This window comes from Sparus aurata, chromosome 18, assembly GCF_900880675.1.
Source record: "Sparus aurata chromosome 18, fSpaAur1.1, whole genome shotgun sequence".
NCBI classification, from domain to species: Eukaryota; Metazoa; Chordata; class Actinopteri; order Spariformes; family Sparidae; genus Sparus; species Sparus aurata.
Window position 1 is genome coordinate 26,219,031 of NC_044204.1, and position 26,386 is coordinate 26,245,416.

Sequence of the window (26,386 nt, forward strand, 5' to 3'; positions counted from 1 at the left end):
CACCAGAAATAATTGATTTATTGAGAAGATAATTGAAATATACATTATGACATATTTTTTGAATATGGCAAGAATAAGTTGCATTTGCTGTGACATTTAGATACGTATAAAACATTCAAACTATGCTCTATTAGCCTTAATGCTGAGTCTAGAGGGTTTATTTGCGTATATTGTCTCCATAGAGGACCTCTCTTCAGATGACCAGACATGCTGAATCATGGTCCGGACGCTGTGGTGCATTCACTGAACTCAAATGCGTTTTTTACCGCTGCGCTGGTCACGTGATAAGGGCGGAAACTGACTCACACTCCACGCTGAATCTCCCGCGAACGCAGCCATTTACCCCTTTTCTCTCTCAGTGGCGACACCGGTAAGTCTATTTTCTCCTCTCACTGCAGGCCATCCTATATTTTTAAGTTTGTGTTTGTCGGGAAAGTCAGCTTAAACACCTGGAAACTTAAAGGTATGCATTGGGTTCATGTGGCGTTGCGAGTGTTACCATGTGACGGTTGAGCAACAAGATTAGGCCATTGAATTTCACTCCGTGCTAAGTTAGCCGTTAGCTCGGAGAAAAGAATGGCTTCCATGCCATGCAAGCTAAGAGGTTAGCAAGCATAGCCTTCCCTCATTTTACTGCTTTGTTCTTGGGAGGCGCTGATATTTACCATAAGTATATTTACAACGCTTGACAACACCAATCTTGATTCAGTCTGTGTGTGAAGCTGTGGTTATGTTGAAGTTGACGATGAACCGCAGCATGGAACGCATTGGACGGCCTAGTCCGATTGTTCCAGTCGAACAAGAAAAAGTGCGGTCGCGCGTCGTATGGCGCACTCTTAACGTTACTAGCTTGTTAGCTAGCTAGCTAACTAGCTAGCAACCGCTTGCGTTGAATTGCGGGTTCGGAGTCGAGTTGTCGTGTTTGCGTTTACATTTCATATGCGGCGTTTGGTGTATTTGTTTGACAAAGACTGATTTGAACACACGCAGACGCTCACTGGACGACAATACGCGTCAGGATGATTAAGTAACTCCAGTCGCTACGACGTCAAATCAGTTGATTGCTAGATGATTGTCTTAACGGTGCTGATGACGGAGAACGTGTTAACCATCCCGCCTTGTTGTGTTTTACTTAGATAAAACGAAACCATGGCGGACTCAATGGCACAGCAGTGTGTACCAGTGGCGGTTTTCAAGGTAATTGTTTTCCTTTTAACCCTAACTTGCATCATTCATTAATCATGCGCTATTTTTTCATCTTGAAAGTGCTGAGACTGGGACGTGGGGTACTTAGGCTAGCCGTGCTAGCGCTCAGTCAGTTGAACCAGAACCAACCAGTTCTAAGCTAACTGCTCTGTGTCCTACAGCTCGTCTTGGTGGGAGATGGAGGCACCGGAAAAACGACTTTCGTCAAGAGGCACATTACAGGAGAGTTCGAGAAGAAGTATGTTGGTGAGTATCATGTTATGAACGCATCCGTATATTATAAATGACTTTAGGACTTAAAATCATAAATCGTACAGTGTATATGGACCTCGTACAGTACAAGTGTGCTATAAACAATTATAATATATGTTTTGTTGTATATATTGTTTATAGCACACTGTGCACTGTATATATACACTATGTATATATTGGATTCTATTTATGTGTTTTAAGTGTTTTATTTGCTGACCCACTACTGCTGTAACAAAATAATTTCCCAGTCTGGGATCATTAAAGTAATTCTATTCTATTCTATATGCAGTGAGTATACTATGGCGAAAGTGGCAGGGCTAGTTTGATATGGTAGTTGGCACTAAGCCATAATATGAGATGTGGGCCCCTTTAAAAGCCCTCTGGCTTCCCCTGTAGTGGGAGTAGTTTACACACCAGGCCATAAGTAACAAGAAGTGTCAATATACAAATGCCTAACTAGCTGTGCGGTCTAGAAGCAATGTCACTAGTTTGTCCAGTAAATACATAATTTCTAATTACTCTTTTCAAATCGATTGTCACTATAGTAGGAATGTATAGGGGCTCTGTCCTTGCTGCAGTGGCCAAAGGTTTGGATCTGACCTGAGCCTTTCTTGCATGTCACCCCCTTCCCCCCCTCCCTTTCATTTTAAGCAGCACTATCTAAGAAAGCCATGAAGAGCCCCACCCCCTCAAAAAAATAGAAAAGGAATCCTCTATTGTTGGGGCTGAAGTTATAATTCAACCTTTTGAACCTTTTTTGTGCATTGTGAATTTGTGCAGATCTAGTAAAGTATTGAACTTTTAGTTCTAAATGATGTGATGCAGCACATTGTAAGGGAACTAAATCTAATCTGGAGAGGCAATATCAAGACTTTTGGGATTGAAATTTTACTTTATGTGCTTATTAAGGTTGTAACCCTCCTGTCTACACGTCTATCAGTTTGTGTTCCCCAGTTCCAGATTAGTTATTCTTATCACATTTTCCACCTGCCCTGCTCTCAAACATCTTTGTCTTTTCCTGTTCCCTAGCCACCCTGGGAGTAGAGGTTCACCCGCTGATATTCCACACCAACAGAGGAGCCATCAGATACAACGTGTGGGACACAGCTGGCCAGGAGAAATTTGGAGGCCTGAGAGATGGCTACTACATTCAAGGTATTTTTTTTTTTTAACAATCAAAATCAATGCTGATCTGTTTTCTACAACTTTGAACAGTATCCCCAATCACTAGATTTAGACGTTACTGTGTTAAGTAGGGTGTTAAACTTACCTGTTACTTCCACAGCTCAGTGTGCTATCATCATGTTTGACGTCACCTCTCGAGTCACCTATAAGAACGTACCCAACTGGCATCGTGACTTGGTCCGTGTCTGTGAGAACATTCCCATCGTCCTCTGCGGCAACAAGGTGGACATCAAAGACCGGAAAGTCAAAGCCAAGAGCATCGTGTTTCACCGCAAGAAGAACCTGCAGGTAATGACCGTTAACAATATTATAGATGTGTTCATTCTGATGTACATATCAGTCGTGTGTGATTTACAGAGCATTGGTTTAGTCTGAGCCGTCCTTTCTAACTGCTGTATACTTGCTCTGTCCTCAGTACTATGACATTTCTGCCAAGAGTAATTATAACTTCGAGAAGCCCTTCCTGTGGCTAGCAAGGAAATTGATCGGCGATCCCAACCTGGAGTTTGTGGCCATGCCCGCCCTCGCTCCCCCAGAGGTCCAAATGGACCCAACTCTTGCTGCGAAGTATGAGGAAGAGCTTCATGTAAGTATGACCATGCAGGTCTAATGTCTGTTTAGGTGACTATATGTAGTATTTATTACTCTCGCAGGTTCCTTACCTGAGTCAGCTAAACAAATCTTCTCTTCCACTGTCCAGGTTGCATCACAAACAGCACTCCCAGATGAAGAAGATGACCTCTAACGTGTTTGTTCCCTGAAGTCCCACCCCGCCCTCCCCTACCGTGGACAGGAAGTTGATGGAGTTTTGCCCCTTTACTGTAAAATCCCTTAAGATTTTTTATTTTTTAATTTTTTTGTTTGTTTTGAAACTAAAAGAAACTTTGTGGAAAAGTTGTGGTTCTAACGTCACTGGTTAAGACACACCCACCCTAGTGTTGTCGTTGGCATGGCAACATGCTACTCTTCATCGTCGAGCAACCTCCACTGCACTTACCCAGCTCACATAATGCTGTTGTATGGTGTATTGGAACACTAAGGGGAGTAAACTTTGAATAAAAACATTCTCAATATAACATGTCTGTCTTTATTTTTCCTCAACAGTGGGGTTGCTTTGTTGTTGAGTCAGCCTTTTTTGATGCAAGGCATTTGAGTTGTCATAGAAAACACAGGTGAAACAGATGCAGCTGACTTGAATTCATTTATAATTGTTTTTGTCTGTGCTTTTCCTGCTTTGATTTGTCTTGTATTAAACTAGCCTGCTGCCATACTCAACCCCTGGCAATACTTCCTGCAATGGGCCCTTATACAAGTGGATGTGGAAGTTATTTGAGCATGTTGGCACCTAACCCCCAGACAACCTTTACTTGCCTCCATTGTGTTGGGCCATGTCTATTTGACATGTCCAAACAAAACAGATCTTACATTATTGAATTTGAGGCCTTATCTTAAAGTGGTGTGATGTGTTATAAAATGCAGTTGAGAGCTTTATTATGCTCACATAGTCCCTATTCTTGCATCACAATAAAAAGTCACTTATCGCAAACAAAGGGAAAAACCTGTTGGGGAAAAGAGATTCCAAAGCAACAGCACTGAGTGGGTCGGTAGACATAGAATAACGCTTCTGCCCAGTCTGCTGTGTGCAACTGGTTTTGGATGAATACATGAAATACACAACACACAGTTGGTGGGAGTATAATTAGGACACTAACTGGTAACTTTCCATGTCATATGATGGAACCTGAGTAGATCAACAGAGGGGAAACGGGTCAATGCTGCTTCAACCATAGAATGTGATAATTTGAACCTGTTCAACACACTGATGGCCACCAGATGTCACTCACGTTCTTCCATTCAGAGCCCAGAAGGATTACGTAATAGTTTTACTCTGCACGTCCGTTGTGACGTGTGCCTTCTACTGGCGGTTACTGCATGGACCAGGGTGCAGCATCACCATCCTCGGGATGCATCTATTAGTCAACAAATGCAAACATGGTCTTTTAAACCTATTAGATTTAGTGTTAAGCGCTTTGAACGTGTGCACCCCCTTATTGGCCACAACAGTGACCACACCAGAGTGAACAAAACCCAGTTTAACTCAGAACAAGGGCAACTGATCATGACATACGGGCAATTCTGTGAGGATGAGAGGGAAATGGGTGGATAGTGAAGAGAGAGTGTTTTGACATCAAACTGTAAACCTATGCACGTATTCATCTAGTGTAGCCTATCATCTGAATCACCTCCATGATGCATTGTGGGTCTGCAATTTACTTAACATGGCAACACAGTATACAGGAATTTAACGGGATACCTTTGGCTCAAATAAAAAAAAAACAAGTGTGTCTCAAAGTTTGTTTTAAACATGCATTTAAAAAACGAAATTGGTCAATTATGTCTCCTAAATGACATAATAAACCTTCCAAACTTCATGAAATCAGGTATTTGCTCTCCTCTGACTGACTACCACTTTGGCTTTCTAATAATGTTTCTTCACATTAACGATTCAAATCTACTAAATTATCTCTTGCAGGTGCTACTTCGCGTTAAAAAGTCAAAGAGCACGGGGTGTCTTGGCATGTTGTCTATCACCACATCACTGCTAATATGATAACCCTGTGTGCTGCATTCAAGTTACATTACAAAAGCGGAAATACAAGGATTCTAATTTACATCAGGCTGCTTGTGGCTTTGGCTAACTGAGAGCTCTAGGTGGGATATAACTGACATCATGTACGATGAGTATCTTTGAAGAAACTAACAACTCTGGGTAGTTTATTTTGAAATCTTTGGTTGACATAGCTGACTTTACTGTCAGGCCTGTTAACGCAACCAATTTGCTTTTCTTCAGGTAAACTGAGTTTGTCATGGCAACACAGCATCTCATTGGTTGTGATAGGGTCAATAGAACTTCTGGTAATCTTTTGCTCTTATTATGCCACTGTGTAATGTGCAGGTTTATTTGAGATTTTGTTGTATTTTGTGGTTTGTGGGGTGGAGTAAATAATTCACACGCGTTTCAGTTCATTCTGGGTATATTTCACATCCGCATATATGAAACCCTGCTTTCATTATTAACCTTGAATGAGGAAGCTGGCGTGTTAAAAATCAAAAGCTCCACGGTTACAGAGTTGACCTTGAGGTGAGATTGTTGTCAACCAGCCTCCATCATTGTATTCAGGTGTGTGATACCTCAATTAGACATGAAGAACATTTATATATCAATTATATACTTCTTGTACAAAAAAGGGGGAAAAAAAACATTACTATCATAAAAGTGACAAAGCGAACAAAGCAAAGTGTACCTTTACAACAAATTCTTTCACAATATATGAACTTAAATACGTGGCTTAAAAAGAAAATATATTTAATTGATGCAAAAATATTTATATTTATGATAACAAGGCATTTACTCCCCAACTACTTCCCCTCACACGTCTCATTTACATACCCCCCTACTTGAACCTTTTTTTCTATTTATCTGGTTGTATAAATTGAATTATTGTTGTATATATGTTAGGATTTTAAAAAAATACTTGTTTATATTGATATTCATATTATCAAAACGAATAGCTGCTAACTGTGTTCTGCTGTTTCTGAAAATATTATATATATATGTGTGTATATATATATATATATATATATATATATATATACATATATATACTAATATTCTATTCTATTCTATTCTATTCTTAATTTCCATCCATATATCCTTTATTTATAAATGAAAAATATCTGATTGATATATATAATAATTTTACATCAAAGGTTACATCGAATCTAATTCGTATACATTCACATTTTGATTAAAAAGTGAAATTTGTAATTGATAATTGATAGTTTCCTATAACCCCTGAATGCATCATGCTGCAGGTGGCTCAGGGCGTGGCTTCCTTCATCTCGCTGGACGGGGCTCTCCTCTGCGCATGCGTGAGCCCGAGAAGTGCGTTTTAGAATGATTACTGGTGGCCAACGGAGAGACAGATTATGCGGCTCTACACAACTGTTGTTTTAATCCCCTGAGCGAGGAGATTTAGCAAAGAAAAAAAAACACTGGTTTTAAACCCAGCAGCCATATTGTATGGAAAAACGACGGAAAGAGTCCTCTTTTCCGAAAAAGTGTTCTTCTCAGACACCTCTGTCAAGACTTCTGGGGAGTTTGATTTTCTTTCTAACTGGCGGCGGGTTTGTGTCGGACAGCTAGCCCGCCAGCTGGCTGAGGAATTCAGAGGTTGGGACTTGTTTTTGAGCCATTTTACACAATATTGCCCTCATCTTTTTTTGGTGTAAAGGTGTGAAACTAACCGTCTGAAAGATGAAGGACCGATTGGAGCAACTTAAAGCGGTAAGAAGTGTTCAGGAAACGTTCAATTGTCTCACACTGTCCCATTTTTCTTTAGTTTTGTCTGTATGTACACGTTTAAAGGCCTTTCTTATAGGAAGAAATGAGAGTTAAGTAAATAACAATTACATTATTTAGATTTTTATTTAGGCTTTTAGCTTGGAACACTTGTTAAAACATACTGATAATTAGAACCAATAGTGTACCTGATGACATAACCCCTGTGATAGATGGAGTAACACTGTGGGATGGAAGGTGATTTTAAAATGGGGATTTCAGGTGAAAGTCTCTCAGTCATTAAGACATCAGTTTCTATTGTAGCCATGTTGCACAGTATTCCCTTACAATAAAATGTCAGAAATGTTAATTAGTGGAATGAATAGTGTCATTTTTATTGGTTGGTCTGGTAAATCACCAGCTGTCAGGTTTCATGTTTAAATTGGTGCCCCTGATTCCCACTGTGTGATTCAGATCTGTGAATAAACAATCATGAATCAATTTACCCGGCCTTAGTATTGGGATGTTTCGGATTACAGTTGCAACAACTGCATTATTTTGGTGGGATTTTCACAGATTAACTCACTTGGGAGCTGAGAGCGGAAAAAACATTTTGATGGCTGATTAATTATTATTATTATTATTTTTCCAGCAAAATCCTGCCAACAGCCTCTCAAATGGAGATTTGCTGCCTATCTCTGTCTCATATAAATGTTTATTGCACATATTTGGGTGTTGGACTGTTTACCAGACAAAAACAGGCCATTTGAAAAGCTCGCCATGGACATCTTGAAGTATTTTGTGAACACTTCGATGAAGAAAATATTGGTTACTGTAGTCATAGTCACCACCACTACAAGTTAAGCTATTCAGAATATGTTAATTATGGTTAGAGGCTGACCAGTAACCAATTTTTGGGACTGATGCCGATATCAGGGAGTTAAAGATTGTGGTATTGATATATTGGCAAGGCAAAGCGACACCTGTGCACTGAAATAACAAACTTTACTGGTATTTTGATACTTATTATTTAGGTCTACAATTTTTTGCAATTCACAAAAAAAGGTTTTATATCGGCACATACCGATGCCAACAACGATAGATCTGTGATAGGCCAGAAAAAGGTTGCGAGTTGATACAAGATCAGCTGTTGAAATGCAGTGAAGCAGTCATACAGAAATAATTAGCGACAGAAACTTCCTTCCTTATGACAGTGAGTACACGAGCTGCCGGCAGGGGTTTGAGGCTTTGATCCAATTGTAACTTAAGTCGGGATGTGTTGTCATAGCTACCTGAAACTGCTGGCCAAATATTTGCTGTGTTTAAGCTGTTCCCCCTCCCTCCACCCCTCCCGGCGTCTGTATCTCACACAGCTGGTTTCTTTTCAGGGAAAGGAAGTGCAGATAGCAAGTGAAGTGGGTCAGTCATTTGTTGGGAAGTTGACTGTATTTCTGTTAAGACCTGTAAAATGTTCTCCTGTCCCCCCCCCCCCCCCCCCCCCCCCCCCCACTTCCCCCCTCCTTCCTCTGATCTAATGTTTAACTTCCTGGCGGTAATCTAGGCTGTATATTGCTTCGTGGGGGTGGGGAGTGGGGTCATCTGCTCATGTGAATATGGGCTAATGCCAACACCGGCGTGATCACCTGATATATGCTGTAGATTTAAGCAAAGAGGAGCAACAAGAAACACTGACTTGTGGTTTAACCCGGAGCAAAAGTCATATATGATCGCTCATATTGCCTTGTAAGCTTTGAATACAGTTTGTTGCCCAGACAGAGCAAAATACCAAGAAGAACATCAGCTGACACTGTCGCCATGTTCACTATATTTCATTTCCATGACCCAGTCTGAAGGCTGGAGATAACAGGACAGCTGTTTTCCTTAATTCAGGCTTTCTGTTCCATTTTCCAAAAGCCTCTACAGTTCTATGTGCTCAGTGTTTCTCTGGTCTGGTTGGCTACCATTATTACTCCTCTGCTCCCCCACCTGGCTCAGATATCAGGACAATGAATGGGGCGAATTATACCAGAGCTAACATGGCTTCTTCTGCAGCACATGGAGTTTTTAAATCCCTTGTCAGATTTTAGCATTGCATTTACACAAGTCCTGATGGGAGTATTTTGGCTTCTGTCACCACGCTGCTGTAAATCTGACCCCAGGTCCTTGTCCTGCTGCTGCTGCGATCGCTACCGGCTCATTTTTCTAAATCATCCCGTGGGAAAATCTAACAGTTTATGAAATGAGGAATCCGCCTAAAAAACTCACAATTCCCTTCGGCCCAGGATGTTATAACATTGCTGGTTTTAATTCTCCAAAAATAATACATTTCCTCGTATAATGGCATATGAATAAATAAAGCAACATATTCTCCCAAGTGATTGGTTGAAACTCTGTAAAGTTGGGCATTTCTGTTTGGAAAATCATTTAAAAATAGCTGCCCATTAGACGTCTGTTGGTTACTGTCAAAACGTATTGATTGATTGATTGTTTTTGGACGTATATTATGGTGGGGGGTGGTGTTGATGATTATAATGCATCCTGATTCCCTCTTGAAAGATTATGTCTCGATGCAGGAAATAAATAATCCCAAATGTAAAAACCTAAGGCCTTGCATTGTGATTGCCGGTAACAAGTTTGTCATACCAGGCTGCACTTTCCTTTAGACTGAACCAATCGGATGACAGATGAAAACATGTGCGTCACGTTTTTGGTCTAAGCAGGGCTTCTTCTTCAGTTTGTGTGAGAAGTAAAATGTGTTGATCTCAATGATTGGTCATTACAAATACACTAACTTTTAAAAATAGCAGGTAGTCACAGAGTTACGGTTGATGATATCTTTATGGTCTGATGACTCAAGGACGAACTGATTAGATCCAGTTAGTCAGAATCACTATGACCTCACAAAACACATTTTTTGGGGGTTATTATTCAACAACTCATATCATAATTATGACTAAATTTAACACCGATGTCTGATAGGATAAAATGGTGAAGTCATTTTATATCCAAGAGGTCAAAGGTCAACTTCACTTTCACGTTATCACAATCTGCAAAAATTGTGGCCATTATTTGAGACCAAGGCTCAGGAACAGCAACCTGACTGTGAGGCGGTGATTTCTAGTTGATTTCTTGAATTCAATACTGTAGATAGGCAAATGACCCGGATCGATAACCATCAATTTTCAGACCTCACTATACCTTTAAACTCTGCTGCAACCAAGAAAAAAATCACATAGGCCTTTTAGAAATCAAACATTTGGATTCATCAATATGCATCGATAATCGTTTGATAATAGCATCGTAGCCCTCTGAGCCAAATTCATACCGTATCATGTGGTGAGACATTCCCGCTCTCACTCTACATGACTTCCCTTTTCAGCTCATTTCAGTCTTTGTTCAGCCTCTTATTCAACTGTCTTCTTTCCAAACCTCTGCGATAAATATGTTATCTGGTTCTGTTTCGTCATTTATGGCCCCTAGGAGACAAAGGTAATCAGCTCCCAGCTTTTTTCTTTTTCTTTTTTTTAGAGAGATGACGGAGTCACAGGAAAAGATAGAGGGGGATTGCTGGATTGTGTTTACATAGTTTCAAACATGATAATGAGTCATACGTGTTACAGGTAGTTGTCCGGCTTGTTTGAATATAGACTGATGGAATGAGCACAGTAAAAGTGCATGGTGTCTTTTAATGCTTTATTATTGTAGCCGGGGGTTGATCACTCTTTACTTACCACAAGTATCAGTACAACACAGTCTTATAAACCAGGATCCATTGAAACTGTGTGAGGTTGTCAGTTTGTTGCAATCGAGAGGCAGAAGACCACTAAAACCACTAGTCTAGTTTTTTGCTGTGCTGACGGGAGTCGGGCACCATGACATATGGTGCTCTGAATGCAAAACTAACGTAATTACCTGATTTGAATGAGAGGAACAAGCTAGCATTCAGGCCGACGTACCCTTCACTCACGCACCGATGTGCAGCGCGCGCTCTATTTTTCTAATATTGATGTCTAGTTGTTCAAATGTTATCCACTGTGTGATGATTACACAATCTTCATGCAACTAAGCATGAGATTATAGCTGTTTTGTCAATTTTGGTTTAAAAAAAATAATAAAAAGGGGGGCAGAGGAGAGAAAATCTTATTTGCTGCTTCACAGTTCACTCTGTCAGTCAACATGTTGGCACAGTCGCACAGAGGCATTAAATCTGGTTTGTTCTCAGCGTATTTATTTATTTTTCCTGGAATCATGATCAGAGGATGGGTGTTATTATCCCGCTGTTTGACGAGCAGAAATTGCTGAAAAATACTGCTTAATGTGGATCTATTTTTACAGTACTAGTTGCCTTTTAAACATTCAATATCCCATTGGACTGCAACTAAAGATTACTTTCATTGTCGATTAATCTGTTGATTATTTTCTTGAGTACTCGCTTCGTTATATGGTCTGTAAAAATGTCAGAAAACGTTGAAAAATGTCAACAAGTGATTCGCAAAGACCAAGATGACGTCCTCAAATGTGTTGTGCTCAGTTCAGTGTCATAGAGGAGCAGGGGAACCAGAACATATCAACATTTAAGAAGCTGGAATCAGGAAATCACTCAATCTGATTATTCAATGATCGAAATAGTTGATAAGTAATTGTACCTGTTGCAGCTCAACACGCTACTTATCATGAAGGGTCGTGCATTAAACGACTTATCACATATCAAAAATACCATTTTGATCCATACTTTGAAGCAAGTAGATATGTGTTTGGCTCAGGTTTGTCCTCATGTCTTCTGGCAGTAGTATGTGTCTCTAGTTGAGTCATAAGATGAACAGGGTTAATTAATGAATGATGTGGAAGATAAAGTCACTCCCTCAGACTGCTCCTGTCGGTATCAAACTGTTGTTACACCAAAACAAATGCCTCTGTGTGTGCGTAGCCTTTGTCTGTTCGTTTTTGTCAAAGCGTTTGTTGTGCACACTAGCCTCTTTCCTCTTGTGTCTGCTGATTGAGAGACACTGGAAGGAAGTGAGTGCTTGTTCTTATCTCGCTGCAGCAGAAACGCCGTGTGAGGGAGCATAATGTGAGGGCCAGAGTGTTGCAGCTTTCATTGAATAACTCCCTGCGAGATCTAAAAACAAGCAGTTGGTCAGTGTGTGTGTGTGTGTGTGTGTGCGTGTGTGTGCGTGCGTTTGTGTGTGTGTGTGTCCAGGAAAGTCTGCGTCCACAAGTGTTGTTAGTTACAGCAGCCTGAACCAAATCGCCGAGGCTACATTTGCAATTCAAATCTCAGATGAGGGGTAGAAAGTTAAAGGCTGTGTAAAACTCAACATTTGAGCGGAAAGAAGGTCGTTCTGTTCAAGTGAATGTTCCCTGCATGGTTACAGCCTCAGAAATGACTGTTTTCATCATTTGATTAAACTTCTGCTTATTTAGTTGATTGGTCATCTTGTTTATAAAATGTCTAAAAATAGTTTCAAAGACACAGTAAACAAAATGGATTTCCACAGCCAAATATGGTTAAAATTCCTTGTTTTATTTGACCCACCGGCCAAAAAAAAACCCAGTACTTATAGTGAAAAACATACGAAATCGGAAATGAATGGTAGTCACAATCATTGGAGATCCAATTGGAGGTATTGGTCTGTGTGGGACAGACACCTTCCTCCAGCAAGTTCTGCAGGTGGCCTCCTCATCTCTCTGTCGTCCCTCAGTTTGGATTTCATAGTAATTCAATACATCCAATTTAACTTTTTTGGAGGGCGGGGGTCTGCCAGGGCCATCAGCCATGGAGTTGGATTTTAGAGTCGGAGACATGCAGGCTTTCCTCTGTGTAATAATAAATCAGGAAATCGTTGGACTGTATGTAAGGGCGAACTCACACTTGGCAAGTGGGCCTAAACACGGTTACCTCTTGTACATATATCACCATGTCGTAGCATGGGTGCAGCACAATGGAGAACAACATAGAGAACATTAGTTTAGAGACTTGTGCCTTATCTTGTGTCGTTTTGGTCAAAGACAACCCTCTCACATTCCAGGATTTCTTGATAATGCAAGGGGGTGTAACACGCGTGATTATATTTCATGTCCACGCTGCGCACCCGTGCTTGTGCTCATGCATGAGTAACAGTGCAGAAGCACACCCCTTCCAACCGTGTCAGGGCCACGAAAGTGGAGAAGTGATTTGCTGGATTAACAGCTGCGATACTGTTTTTTAGTTTAAGCCGATCAAGAATTGAGAGTTGACACGTTAACTTACAGCATTCAGATTCAGATTCTTTTTAAGTTTGAGGTACAAACACAAAGTACAAGCAGTCATTTTTGGTTACTGTAGTTAAGTGTTGAAACATTCTTTCATTCTTTCACATTTTCATTAGTAACCTGATGTAAATCTGTATAGTATCAAAACACAAGGTGACTTAAGATGGCAAGCAAAAGCTGATGCCTGGTTACCAGCCTGGCAACCGTTGTTACTGATACTGTCGAGCCCTGTTGTCGCAGCTGTAGCTCTGGCATCTTTTTAAAATCGGTTTATTGTGCATTATGTAACCAAATAAGAAACAATGAAATAGAGTGAGGTCATTCAGAAGTTAAAGAATTACTAACGTTGCAGTTGTCCTGCTGCAGCATAACAAAGTGTAATATTGATATTTATTGAGATTACTGGTTTACAGATTGAGGCCGAGTCAGGTGATATGAGAGAGCAGTGAAGTCGACGGGTGTGTTGGCTCATTTTTTTCCACGCTTTGACTTTGATCCAGGCTGACATTCTCCAGGAAAGTCAAGTGTCCAGACTTTAGACTCTGTGTCACCCGATACACAACAGAAACACAAACCACGTCGTGTGGAGAGTTCAGTCAGCCAGCAACACTCTTTACATGCAAAACACATTTGTCTGTAAAATGCAGAAGTAATGAAAAGGGAGGAAACAAATTGCAATAACTCTCCCTTTTTTATCAATTCATTGTTTGACCCTGGTTCTCCTTCACCTAACACCGTCACAGCAGGGCCCTATGATGTCTGTTTGCACTGTACAATGGCTGCTGCGGTTTCTTATAGTCAGTGGAAAACAGGTTGAGTTCCTGGAGCCCGGCCCTCGCCGTGTAAATATTCAGCAGCGCTGCACTGCCCTGTTTACTGACTGTCCCTTGTGACACATTTATGACTTCAGCAGGGTGAAGCTTTGACAGACTTTATTGGGTGGAGGCTGATTAGGGTCAGACCAATATTTCGGGCTGATGCGTCATGCGGAGCTGATAACCAGGAAGCAGTTTCATTAGTCTGTGGTTGTTCATGGGCGAAATGCTGTTCACTGGAAGAGATCTCTAGAAAAGTACTCCGTATATTTGGACAGGATAGAACACACTCTTCAGAATACAGTCAAAATTATAAGAGTAGTATTGGCCTGTAAAAACTATAATTTTATTGTAAGATAATCATTACGAGGATGATTATCTTGAGCACATTATTGACTCAATGAGTATCAAAAATCTTCAAGAATTAAGATTTTTGACTTATTTCTGTCAAACGTAGTACACATCGGATGGTTCATTTTGGGAAGTATGGTTTGTTTTCTTGCTGCAAGTGACATACAGAGATTGATGCCACTCACGTTTATATATATATATATATATATATATATATATATATATATATATATATATATATATATATATATATATATATATATATATATATATATATATATATATATATATATATATATATATATATTAGATTGTGGAGCACCTTTCAACAAGTGGGTGATTTTAGAGCTCTACATGAAACATAAAATGACAGAAAGACGAGATAGAAGAACACAAGGTGATGAAAGACATGAGAGGGATTTAAGAAAATAGGCACACAGAGGTTGTTGTTTTTTTTTTTTTTTTTACCCCTATCAACACCACAAACACTTTGATAAATCTTTAATCTGGATGTGTTGTTGACATACTTTACATGTCACACGTTCTCTCTGGAACTCACTCTGATCCAGCCTTTGCTTTTGTCCTTTTAGACGTGCGATCAAGATGACGAAGAGGTGGAGATTGCTATTGACAACGCAGCCTTCATGGACGAGTTCTTCTGTCAGGTCAGTGTGACTGTCAGCGCACGAGTGTGTGGAACTGCATGAGGCTGTACATGAGTGAATTTTTTTGCGAGTGCCGCCATTCTTTTGTCTTGTTCATACATTTGAGATTCGTGGCGTTTTGTGCGTTTGTTTCAGATCGAGGACATCAGGAACAGCATTGATAAAATTGATGAGAATGTGGCTGAAGTCAAAAAGCTGTACTCGGTCATCCTGTCTGCTCCCACATCAGATCAGAGTAAGAGCCTTTACCACGACCAGCTTCTCTTCCTGTTCACCTGACCTGACTCACTCAGGGTCATACTGAGAATGTTTTTCTTACCTAATCCTACTGTTTATCCTTTACAAGCTGTTTTCCATCCCAATTTGAGTTAAATCAGACTTTCACTAAGAGGAACTCACCCAAAACTCAGACATAAAAGCATGATTTTCCTAAAGCAACATTACAATATGTCAATGGAGCGTCACACAAGTGACAGCTTTTGAAAGACGACAGATCTCACCCTGGGGTCATTTAAATGTCGACGAGTTAACAGTTTATTTGTAGCAGCAGCAAGTGTGGTTGTCTCAACAGTCGTAGCTGTTTATTGCCACACGTCTCTTCCTTCCCAGAAACGCAGGATGACCTGGAGGCAATCACCAATGACATAAAGAAGATGGCCAACAATGCAAGAAATAAACTCAAGAGTGAGTCTGCCAACTGCACACACACGCGACTTGTCAGTGAAATGAAAAGGGACATTTAATAATTGATTCAATGTTTAATATTGCTACAGAAGTAAACTGAATCATAAATCAATCGTTTGCATTGCTTTCCAGCCATCGAGAGGAATCTGGAGTCAGAGGAGCAGGAGAGGGTGTCGGCTGACATGCGGATACGTAAATCACAGGTAAATAATGTCCGCCTGAAGTCTCAGGTCGCCTCTGCTTACTCTTTCTTCTTCTACTTTACTGCCTCTTCTTCTGTTCTTCGTATGTTCTTCTTCTGATTATTGTAAAAAAAAAAGAAGAAAAAAGACACTCTTTGACAATTAAAAGTGAGAAGGTAAAACATAGATATGTTTAATTGTTTTCAATTGAGTATAAATAATTAGTATATTATCACATTCTGTTGTAGTTGTGTTCTCCACAGCGTTCCCAACTTCTTCAGTGTCAGGGTTGTTTGTTGCCTTTTGTTTGATGAGTTTTCAGACGTGTCTTGGTCCTCAAGTTTAGGCCTTGAGGCAGATTTTTCGTACACACGCCAAGATATCATATGTGCTGATTCATTCTTTCCTGTTGTCTCCCAGCATGCAGTGCTGTCCAGGAAATTTGTGGAGGTGATGACGAAGTATAATGAAGCCCAGGTGGACTTCAGGGAGAGGAGTAAAGGACGGATTCAGAGACAGCTAGAGATCAGTGAGTGACGGCCACATCAGTGGTTATACAGTCACGTGATGGTCCCACAGTCTCGACTCAATAACTCTTTTCTTTTCCATTCCAGCTGGAAAAGCAACAACAGACGACGAGCTGGAGGAGATGTTGGAGAGTGGCAATGCTGCTGTGTTCACCGCAGGGGTAAGAGTGCGCGCGCATGTGTTTCCACTACTTTTATCAGCCCCAAAACATTCACTTTGCCTTTACACTTATGGTCATGTGTTTAAACTGAGAGAAGGCCAAGTTGTCAGTGGCTCAGTAAAACACCTCGTGTCAACTTGTTAAAGATTAGCCGTGCGTGTGATTTGGCCTCGAAGTCCGTTTGCTCCCTCGTGACTTCTTTAGAACCCCCAATCCAGATAATGACAGAGAGTGCTGAATTGTATTGTTTGATAAAATGAGCACCAGCGTGTCTCAACCGAACAGACGGCAGCATGTGTGCTATATGTATTGTTGAGAAAGCCTCGTACTTTCCTGAGGAGACGGTCGTGTCTGGTACAGGTCGGGAAGAATTTCTTGCACACGGATACAACTTGACATTCACAGATCTGATAACATCTGACAATGAACACAAATAGAGAGAGTGAGTCATGCTAATATAAGATTTGGTGCATGTAGTGGACAGTTAGTTTCTTGAATGACAGTTAAAAATGTTTACATCACAGGGGTGTTGCGATATACTGGTATTGATAATAATCGTGATGTTTGAAAATGAAATATTGAATTTGTGTTAATAGAATATAATTTCTTAAACCATTTCCTCTTCTTTCCGTTCTTCTCGCTTTGTTTTAGCAAGTGGCGGTGATGAACCTTAAAACTGGTCGATAGTTAATCAATAATGCTCAACCCAACTCTTTTCTCCCTTTTCTGTGATAATGTATTTATTTTTTAAAGTTAACAAAGTATAACAAAACAAAAAGGCACCAGAGCAGCATATCATCTCACTGGGTTTAGTTTTCTGATCCCACTGGTACAGTTGGTGTAGTCCTGTTAAGTATGATAGATGGAGAGCATTCACATAGCGCTCTTAGCATAAGTGCTTTACAGTTTGCGCTCATTCACCTGTTCGTACACACACTCACACATCTCTGATGACAGGCTATACGCTGCTGTTGGGATCAACTGGAGTGCAGTGTCTTGCTCAGCAACACTTTGAAATGTCAACGAGCGGAGCCAGGAATCAATTTGCCAAACCCTGCAGTGAATGGATTCTACCTACTGATTCACAGCCACCGCTGTTACATCTGAAATGTTTTATGGTCATTGTGCCAAACACTGGTTTCAAATTTTAATACAATTACCTCTCGTTTCCTGTTGAAGCGGCACACACTTCTCTCTGTGAGGACTTGATGTAGTTCTCAGTATCACTATGAGATGGAATTATTTTCTGTTCCTCATGATTCACCTCCCTTAACTAAACCGGATCATGGCCATTTATGCCACACTGACAAGAAAACAAAAGACAAGATACTAAAAATGACCCGGGGGACATGTCTTCATGTAGACTCAAAAGTGATGAGTTGTTGGTGGTTAACTATAGACCTCTCCTCTGCTCAGATTGTGGACTCTGGGATCTCTAAACAAGCCCTGAGCGAGATCGAATCCAGACACAAAGACATCGTCCGTCTGGAGAGCAGCATCAAGGAGCTGCACGACATGTTTGTAGACATCGCCATGCTGGTGGAGAGCCAGGTACAGTACATCCACCTGCCAGCCATCATTTCATCCACCCGTCAGTTAAAATCAGGAACTTCTCATCTGTTTCATTCATTCTGAACCTTTTCCTCCATGGCTTCGTGTTCAATCCTGACTTCTCTCTGTTTGTTTTTCTTCCTGTCTTCACTGTGATCTGACTATCAATCTGCATCTATGTCTATTTCCTCTTTTACAGCTACATGCCTTTCTTACACCTCTCTTCACCTTTCTTCTGCCACCTCCACCCCCATCTCATCACCCAACATTGGTGGAACCAACATGAATGCATTTAGTAAGATGTACGAAAAAACATCATCATAGACACCAGAGCGGACTTGATTGAACCCGTATACAGTCTTCATTTTAAGTACATGCATACATAAGTCTAACCACTTATTTCTTGCTACTTGCGTCATGCTGTCTGAGGGAAAGGCTTGTTTGAGGTAAGGGCTGCACTCTTCTGCTTTGTCTTGTGTCATTTTGCCTGGCAACTCTTGTCTTCCTTGTCTTTTTAGTTGGAAGAAGTTTGTTACAAAGGCCTTCGCTTGAGTAACAGTGTAGGTTTTGTGTACTTAAACCAGTAGTATACATTTGTTCTGCTCTGTTTCTCACTGATTGTGGTTTTTGTGTTTTGTTTTTCAGGGTGACATAGTAGACAACATAGAGCAGAATGTGTCCAAGTCAGTGGACCACATAATGGTGGCAAAGGAACAGACCAAAAAAGCTGTAAGGTACCAGACCAAAGCACGCAAGGTAATGTAATTCAGCCAACTGCTGCATCAGTCTGCTTCTGACTTCTTCCTGTTTTTTTCTTTTTCTGCTAATCTCCAACACACGTGACACTTTTTTCACAGTTTGACACAGTTAAACCACACAATGTGCAAACCGATCAAACTCCCTCATCCTGCCCATCACACACAATCGTTGCATTCTCAATGCTTTGGTTTTTCTCTCTCTCTCTCTCTCTCTGTCTCTCTCTCTCTCTCTCTCTCTGTCTCTGTCTTGCTGTTGTTTTCTGATTTATTTTGCTTCTGTTGCTTTCCGTCACCCTCTGACATCGTGCCACATGTTAGGGTGGGATGATTGAAAGGATTGAGAGCAACATGGACCAGTCAGTGGGCTTTGTGGAGCGGGCCGTAGCAGACACTAAGAAAGCGGCAAAGTTTCAGCAAGAGGCTCGACGCGTGAGTGACTACAGTCAGGAAGCGCGGCCCGGTTTCCCAAAAGCAACGAATATAGTCACTTACTACAGAGCAGAGGGCAGCGATGATAGGCAGTACAGAGAAGGGACAGAGAGTAAGAATGAAATTCGATGCCTCGGGTGAAAGATTGAGCCGGAGTTCGCAAGCCCGGCCTTGTAATAGAAGACGGTTTCGTAGTACAATCAATGGCTTAAGATTTGCAGCAACACAAGGTGATGTAATTCAGTAAAATGCCGTTTGCCAATCAAAAACATGCAAGCACACATTCCTGGTAAATAACTATGCAACAGTGGAAATGCGCCGTTTGTGTTGCAATCATTGGAACAAAAGACACATTGGCTTGTGTTAAATGATAAATGCTAAATAAAAGAGTTGTAGAGCTCTGTTCTGCTGTGCAGCGTTAAGCGTCTGTAAGATGGTAGACTCATGGAGCTGCGACACAAACTGGCCGTCCTGCGTGATAATGAGAGCGATACAAGAAGGGTTTGGCTTTAAAGAGTTTAACATGGTTAGATGATTCAGTTGTAATCCGAAAGAGAGAGTGGATTTTGGATTACAGCTGAATCATCTAATCATGTTAAACTCTTTAAAGCCTTACCCTTCTTGGGTTTGCTGTCAAGAATGTTTGTTTGCTACGATTGAATAAACAAACATGACTTTCTGTTGCCTTCCAAGGAACAGTAATTACGTCCTTGATCCCATTTGATTGTGTTAGCAGTATCTAAAACACACTTTTATCTAAGGTCCAGTGTGTAGGATTTAGAGGCTTCCAACTGAACACCCCTCGCACTACCGTCCTCTAAGGTGGCCGCTAAAACAAAGTAAACAAAATGTGAACGGCCTTCTCAAAAGCCAGTGTTCGGTTTGTCCATTCTGGGTTGGCTCATTCTGAGGCAACTGAACACAATAACTCTTAGGTTCAAGCAATTATACGCAAATGAAAACACAGTAAAGATTATTATCTTACATTTCTGGCCCCACATCCTACACAGTGGACATTTTTTCAATCTAAATTCCCAGTTACTGTAGTTTATGAAGAGTGGAAAGAAGTGGAATTCTTCTTCCACACAAAGATGCTCTTGGGAAACCTGCCTGATAATATGAAGACCGTCCCCGCCATCAAGACCCTGATCTCTACCTTGATCCTGACCTGTGATGACTTTTGATGACCCTCCTACCAGCGCTGTTCCTGAGCCTCCACCTCCCTGTGTCCTGTGGACCCCTGTGCTTTGAAAACCGCTGACCTGCCCCGACACCAACACCCAGAAACCAATACCACCTCTTCCTACCTACTGACACAAACACACACACACAAATACACATCTTTCACACTCTTCTCTTTCTTCTCTTTAACCTGAACTCCTGTCTGTTTACAGTCATATGCATTATTCTTTGGTTTGATATGTGTATGATGATTTTGTCAGACTGTTACGGCATGTGTGTGAAAATACACTTTGTGTAGACAGCTTTACATAAAGTATAAAGCTACAGAGAGATTCATGATATATGATGCAGTACTTACTGTACAGAGCTAGTACAAATAACATACAGTAGTAGATTCCATTATTGTTGCACGTATGCATAGTCTAAGCATATAATTATTGTTCGGTCCTGATGGTACTGTATCCACTTGGTTGTTCCCAACAGAAAATGGTGATAATAGTGGTGATTGTGGTGGTCTTGCTGGCCATAATAGCTCTCATAATCGGTTTGTCAGTGGGATTGAAGCCGAGCTGATGAGCTCTTTGTATAGGAGGTGAGCTGAGGGTGAGTAATTCTGGAGCAAATAACCTCTGTGTAGCCACAATGGGTGTGGGTACGAAACATGGCTTTGGAAAAGGGATTGCGCGCTCTTTTCCTCAGGCTCTCTGTATGTGTGTGTTTGTTTTCTTTCCAGCCAGAGGGCTTACTGGAGGTGTGTTTGTCTGTATTTGAATTCTTGGGTGTGTTTTTTTTTTTTCTTTTTGTTCTTTCTCCTACTCTGCAGCGCTTGCCTCTGGTTACTGCCGAACTAACAAAGCAGTGCTAGTACTGAGCTAGTCGCATGCAGTGTCAGCGGGTTTGGGAAGAGATGGTAACCCTAGATTTATGAAAACTCTTGTGGGATCTGTACGCAGTTAAACTCCTGTTCCTCTGAAAACACATGATGTGCATCGCTGTGCTTTGAAGGAAATCATAATTAAATAGAGTCCACAATCAAAATCCATGACCTCTCCTGAAAGAAAGTTCACATGTATGTAGGCTACATCTTCGACCCAGTGCATCAGATAGATGAATAATCATTATACAGTCGGATGCCTACATCTTCAAATGTGATTTCTTGGAGCTACTCTGTACCCTTTTGTATGCCGAAGTACAGACTGATATTTGTACTACCCACTGAACTACTGCCTACTTTCACTCGGTAGTTAACCAACTTCAGAGATACACAAGATGCAGGATTTTCCTTTTATAAAAAGCAAACAATGCATAAACTCAAAACTAATCCCTCTCAACTGGCACATATGACCCACGTGAAGAGTGTGGCGGTGTCTGTATATGCAGAGGGGATGCTCTCTGCCTGTATTTTCCAACTTATTGTTGTGTTCAGAGCGTGTCCGGGCGTCCAGCTTTGGGCAGAACCGAGAGCAAACAGCAGTCAGGATGAAGCGAGCCCTTTGGCTGCATTCACGCAAAGTCTGGAGGGTTGTGGGTGTGTTTATTTGTGCTGCAGAGCGTAACCTCTGTGCAACAGTTCTCTTAATTGCTCTGTGCTCTCTGTCTCTGTCTTGACCGTTGAGACAGGAGGAGGAGGAACCATTGAAATGGTGTGCTTACAACAGCAACCAACAAATCTTGTGTCAAATGCCTTTAACTGTAGCTGACCACTACAATAACACTGTGGTTCTGTGACAGAGTAATGTGAAACTACTCGTCGTGACTGGCTCAAAGGCTTCAACAGCTCACAAAGCTAGCTGGCTGGCTAACACTGTGCTGAATCGAGCGCGTATATGTGAGAGTTTTGCAAATCTTGGGTTACCATCTTGGCACGGCAGTTTGAGCCGGAGTTTGGTCTGTGGGCTCCGTTCAGTCCTCATGTTCCTCATCATTAACAGTGTGTCTCTCTTTGTATCACCCTCTCTGTAGAAGATGATCATTATTGGTGTGTGCTGTGCCGTGGTTGTTCTCATCATCGTCATCGTCATCATCACGCAGACAGTATAACAGGACTGCTGTCTCGTTGCCACTGCCAGTTTTTTTTTTTCATCCTCCACTCCATCCTGTTCTCCATCAGGTGGCCCGCCAAAGAAAAAACTGATGATCACTCCATATGGATACAAAGACATTCAACCCGCAGATGTTCAACTCATCAATTTAAAAAAAAGGGTCTACAAGACTTATAATAGTCATCATAACTTTTTGTCCAATCAAATCAGCCCTTCCTGGCCTGTGGGTCTGTTTGAGGATGCTCCGCTGCAAAATGAGGAAATGAGACTGAATCTGTCAGAGGTACAATACCTGTCGTATCTCTGCGGAGTGGAAAAGGGAATTGGAAAAATAACTGATAGCGACGTCACTCCGGTGCCACTAAACACTTCATTGTTCAACACTCGGTGCCAAAGAATCAGCCTGGAAGTGAATGTCACCTGAAAGTTTCACATCACCTCCTGTTTCAACATTTCGTGCCTTTATTGAGCCTTGACACATTTTGTGATTGAAAAGCTAGCTACAGTATGTTCAGTGTATTGGGATTATGTCGGGTTTAGGGAGTTCCAGCACTTTCACATGTCAAAGTATGTCTTATTTCTGTAATTAAGCTTGCACCATCGTGTAAATAATATAATTATTTTCGTGTTATCAATGTCTGTTCTTTAACTCGAAGAAGATCGGTGTTCTAACTTATGATTCTTCAGTTTAGAGAGCCAGAGTGGCTTTGATTTTTTTTTTTTTTTTTTTTGAATGTGAAGGATGGTGGATGGAAACACATTTCATGGACAGGTGGAGCTAAGATGAGCAAAAGCAGACAGGCTAGGGGGATAAACACACATTCCTTGCTTGAAGATTTATCTAAACACTGCAACATCTGAGAGAAATGCCTGAATATTTGTTTCGTATCTCTGCAAAACCTGTTCCAGTGTTAACCACCATGACCTTTTACACAATTGTCTTTGTAAAAATGCTGTAAAAACACAACGTTTTAATGCCAAAGGGTGGAAAGATAGTAACACTAGCCTTTTCCACATCAGAACCAAAATAGTGGTCGTATTTATTATACTGTCTGATGACGTGTTGCTAATAAAGTCGCACATACGTGGTGAGATGTAAATGGACACTCTAGCATACAGTAAAGTCTCCCTGACTGGTGGCTCTTTACTAGTGTGAGATGCATTTCCTGGCATAGTTTAGGTCTCATAGTATTTCTGCTTTACATACACAAATCAGTTGCTAGTTTAAAAAGTACTGCATTCTAATACAGGAGCCCTCCAGTAAATCCTGTATCCGTCAAGGTTATAATGTTCAGTTTTTCATCGAAACGGCTTCAATGTGCTCAAAGTTTAGTCATTTAAACAGTTTAGAGGTGAAGGGACATTGCACAATAACAACATCTCTGTAAATTCGCCAGGTTAGCCATCCTGACTAATTTTCCAACTGCAGTCCCTGGGCAGGTGTAATAACTAACAAATTAACACATTGGAGGCTTGTTATCACTGATAGAAACAAAATATTAGAAAACATCTCCCAGTATAGCTGTTTACAATTCAACCGAACAATTGAGTACAACCCCCAAAGTGACCATGAGGTTGAATCCTCACATATCCACAACAGATTCTTTTAGTCTAACAAATATATGTGCCAATAAACCAAACGAAAAGGTCGGATTTCTTTCAGGGCCGCTGTATTAGACTGCATCAGTTTAATTTACGTGTACCGACCAAACAAACTGGCAACTGAGTTTAATTCTTGTTGGTCACCATCATTCTATTATGCCTTTTCTTCTTGTTAGATGGAGGGCACATGTTGCCAACCAGTGGCTTTAAATGTGCAATATATGAAGGAACTTTAGCTGAAAGCATTAAAACAGACCAACTCAAATTATCTAAATTAGGAAATAACAGCCTTGACTTTGTGACATCTATGTATTGTTCTGCAGCTACACTTAGTGGTTGATCCAGTCATACGCTGCTATGGACTATTCTTACATACTGCACCCTTAATACGTCTATTAAAGCTGGTGATTCCAGCTGTGCATGTAGGACTGTATATAAGAGATAATATAAGATTAAAGGTGATCCATTTCAATCAGCAGGTATTGAGGGGTTTTGTAGTGCAGAGACATAACTTGTAAAATGTCCTGTGAGTTATGAAGGCTGCCATCTCTGAGAGAAGTCTTTGTTTCTGTCAGAGCGGAGCCTGAACGGTGCCTTTTTAATCCTGGTCGTACAGGGAGCACTTGAAAGTGAGAGGCCCCCCCTGAACTCGGTCGTTTTGACCAGGAAAGTCTGCTTCTCAAATGTTTAATCCTTATTTGAGGCCCTTTTCTTCACATCATTTCAGCTCCCAGCTCGAGAAAAGGACAAAACGGAAGCTGTTGTACACTGTTTTAAATCAACATGCCGATGATTTTGAAGGAAATTAAAAGATTTTATGTTTTGTAATGACTGGTTGAGTGTTTCTGTCCTGCTGAGCTTTGAAAATATGTAACTGAATTCTGACCCTTTTTTGACGACTGGCTGCGTAAATGTTTTTTTTTTTATGGGCTGTAGAAGCTGCTGTCAGCACATTGTTGGTGCGGCATGTTAACCACTGTGTTACAAAGTACAGCTTTTTAAGGTTGGCACCAAAAGAGGAGGTAAGAGTTTATTTTTTTTTACCTTTCCTCTTCTTTACACACACACACACACACACACACACACACACACACACACACACACACACACACACACACACACACACATCCTATTCTCTGTGACCCTTTGTTCTCCTTTTGCTCAGTCATTTCGTCATAGTAGGGTGTCCATAGATGTCAGTCATCGCATCGCGTTTGGCTGCTGTTTGTTTTGACTCCTGTCTTGTTTTTTGATCCGACCTACAGAAAAAGATGATGATTACATTGTGCTGTGCCATCATTGGGATCGTTGGGTTCTCCTATCTCTACAGCTTCTTCTCATAAAACAGGTAAAACACCTGCATCAGCCTTTAACACACAGCGTTCTGTTCTTTCACTGTTGAAGTAATGTGTTTTTTTTTTCTTTTCTTTCTGTCTTTGTCAAGTGTTTTCCAGGAAAGACAGCTTCAAGAAAAAGAAAACTTCCTGAGGTGCTCCCCTTTCCTTACCCTGACCATTACTCAAATCTGTTTCATAATCTATTTAAAAAAAGAACATATAAATTGAACCACATTAGTCCTGTGCACCTACCCCTTCTATTAATCATTCTGAATTTTAAATAAATTTCTTGCTGTATGAAGTGTTTGAAAAATGTGTTATAAATGTGTAGATTCTTTTTAATTCTGGTCGACAGTAGTCTGCTGCCTCCTGGTGGTGCAAAGAGGGGACAGTCATATGTGGAGAAATTATGATAATCTAAAAAAAAAAAAATATTTATAAGGATTTGTTTGAATTTAGTAAAAGAAAAATGCATGTATGGATTTTGAATCTCCACAAGTCTTTTCGTGCACATAAACATAATTATTCCCTATGATCAGAAATATCTCATTTAAAGTTCCATGTTCATTATGTTTGTTGTCATAATCTGAATAAAATTGTGTGTGATTTTGTTGTGTGTGATTGTCTGTATGCATCTGTGCTGATGAAAAGTGCTGGCTGTGTTTTTTTTTGGGATTGTTTTTTTTTCTTTTTCTTTTTCTGTAACATCGGCTGTCAGTCGCTCACTGGCTGTGTGTCAACCCAGTAAAGCCTGTTATGTAATAAAAGATTTTATGTGCGTTGTACCTAGTGTCGGTGTGTGTGTGTGTCTCTCTTGTATTGGTTCATTACAAGGGCTCAGCTGATCGCCTGTTTGCACGGAG

General features: G+C 40.8%; 2 protein-coding genes across 12 annotated transcripts; both read left to right on the top strand.

The window, feature by feature from the left end:
- The first annotated feature begins 245 nt into the window (after positions 1–245).
- Positions 246–3,719, top strand: ran (RAN, member RAS oncogene family). Of its 3 annotated transcripts, none has more exons than XM_030396002.1 (7): positions 246–370; positions 1,137–1,197; positions 1,368–1,452; positions 2,488–2,613; positions 2,744–2,931; positions 3,059–3,229; positions 3,344–3,719. In XM_030396002.1, the coding sequence occupies exons 2-7, from the start codon at positions 1,150–1,152 to the stop codon at positions 3,386–3,388; spliced, it is 663 nt and encodes a 220-aa protein (XP_030251862.1). In that variant the 5' UTR covers positions 246–370; positions 1,137–1,149; the 3' UTR covers positions 3,389–3,719. The 3 variants fall into 3 exon arrangements, with proteins under 3 accessions (XP_030251862.1, XP_030251863.1, XP_030251864.1); XM_030396003.1 differs by lacking the exon at positions 246–370 and adding an exon at positions 439–463; XM_030396004.1 differs by lacking the exon at positions 246–370 and adding an exon at positions 1,003–1,027.
- A 2,845-nt stretch (positions 3,720–6,564) lies between these two features.
- Positions 6,565–26,308, top strand: stx3b (syntaxin 3b). Of its 9 annotated transcripts, XR_003981470.1 has the most exons (12): positions 6,567–6,991; positions 14,994–15,068; positions 15,204–15,303; positions 15,678–15,752; positions 15,885–15,955; positions 16,355–16,463; positions 16,549–16,622; positions 18,039–18,173; positions 18,373–18,468; positions 22,505–25,208; positions 25,452–25,534; positions 25,631–26,308. XR_003981470.1 is itself a non-coding variant. In XM_030396757.1 (11 exons), exons 1-10 carry the CDS (start codon positions 6,962–6,964, stop codon positions 25,527–25,529), a joined length of 858 nt encoding a protein of 285 aa, XP_030252617.1. In that variant the 5' UTR covers positions 6,566–6,961; the 3' UTR covers positions 25,530–25,534; positions 25,641–26,308. The 9 variants fall into 9 exon arrangements, 8 of the variants coding, with proteins under 8 accessions (XP_030252612.1, XP_030252617.1, XP_030252616.1 ...); XM_030396757.1 differs by lacking the exons at positions 18,373–18,468; positions 22,505–25,208 and adding an exon at positions 19,250–19,360 and having other exon boundaries at positions 6,566–6,991; positions 25,641–26,308; XM_030396756.1 differs by lacking the exons at positions 18,373–18,468; positions 22,505–25,208 and adding an exon at positions 19,250–19,360.
- The last annotated feature ends 78 nt before the right edge of the window (positions 26,309–26,386 follow it).

Excerpts from the sequence above, each read along its gene's own strand:
- ran (XM_030396002.1), top strand. The coding sequence starts at position 1,150 with ATGGCGGACTCAATGGCACAGCAGTGTGTACCAGTGGCGGTTTTCAAG. Across the intron at positions 1,453-2,487 it reads GTTCGAGAAGAAGTATGTTG|CCACCCTGGGAGTAGAGGTT; the intron begins GTGAGTATCATG and ends CCTGTTCCCTAG. Across the intron at positions 2,932-3,058 it reads ACCGCAAGAAGAACCTGCAG|TACTATGACATTTCTGCCAA; the intron begins GTAATGACCGTT and ends CTCTGTCCTCAG.
- stx3b (XM_030396752.1), top strand. The coding sequence starts at position 6,962 with ATGAAGGACCGATTGGAGCAACTTAAAGCG. Across the intron at positions 6,992-14,993 it reads GATTGGAGCAACTTAAAGCG|ACGTGCGATCAAGATGACGA; the intron begins GTAAGAAGTGTT and ends TTGTCCTTTTAG. Across the intron at positions 15,753-15,884 it reads TGCAAGAAATAAACTCAAGA|CCATCGAGAGGAATCTGGAG; the intron begins GTGAGTCTGCCA and ends ATTGCTTTCCAG.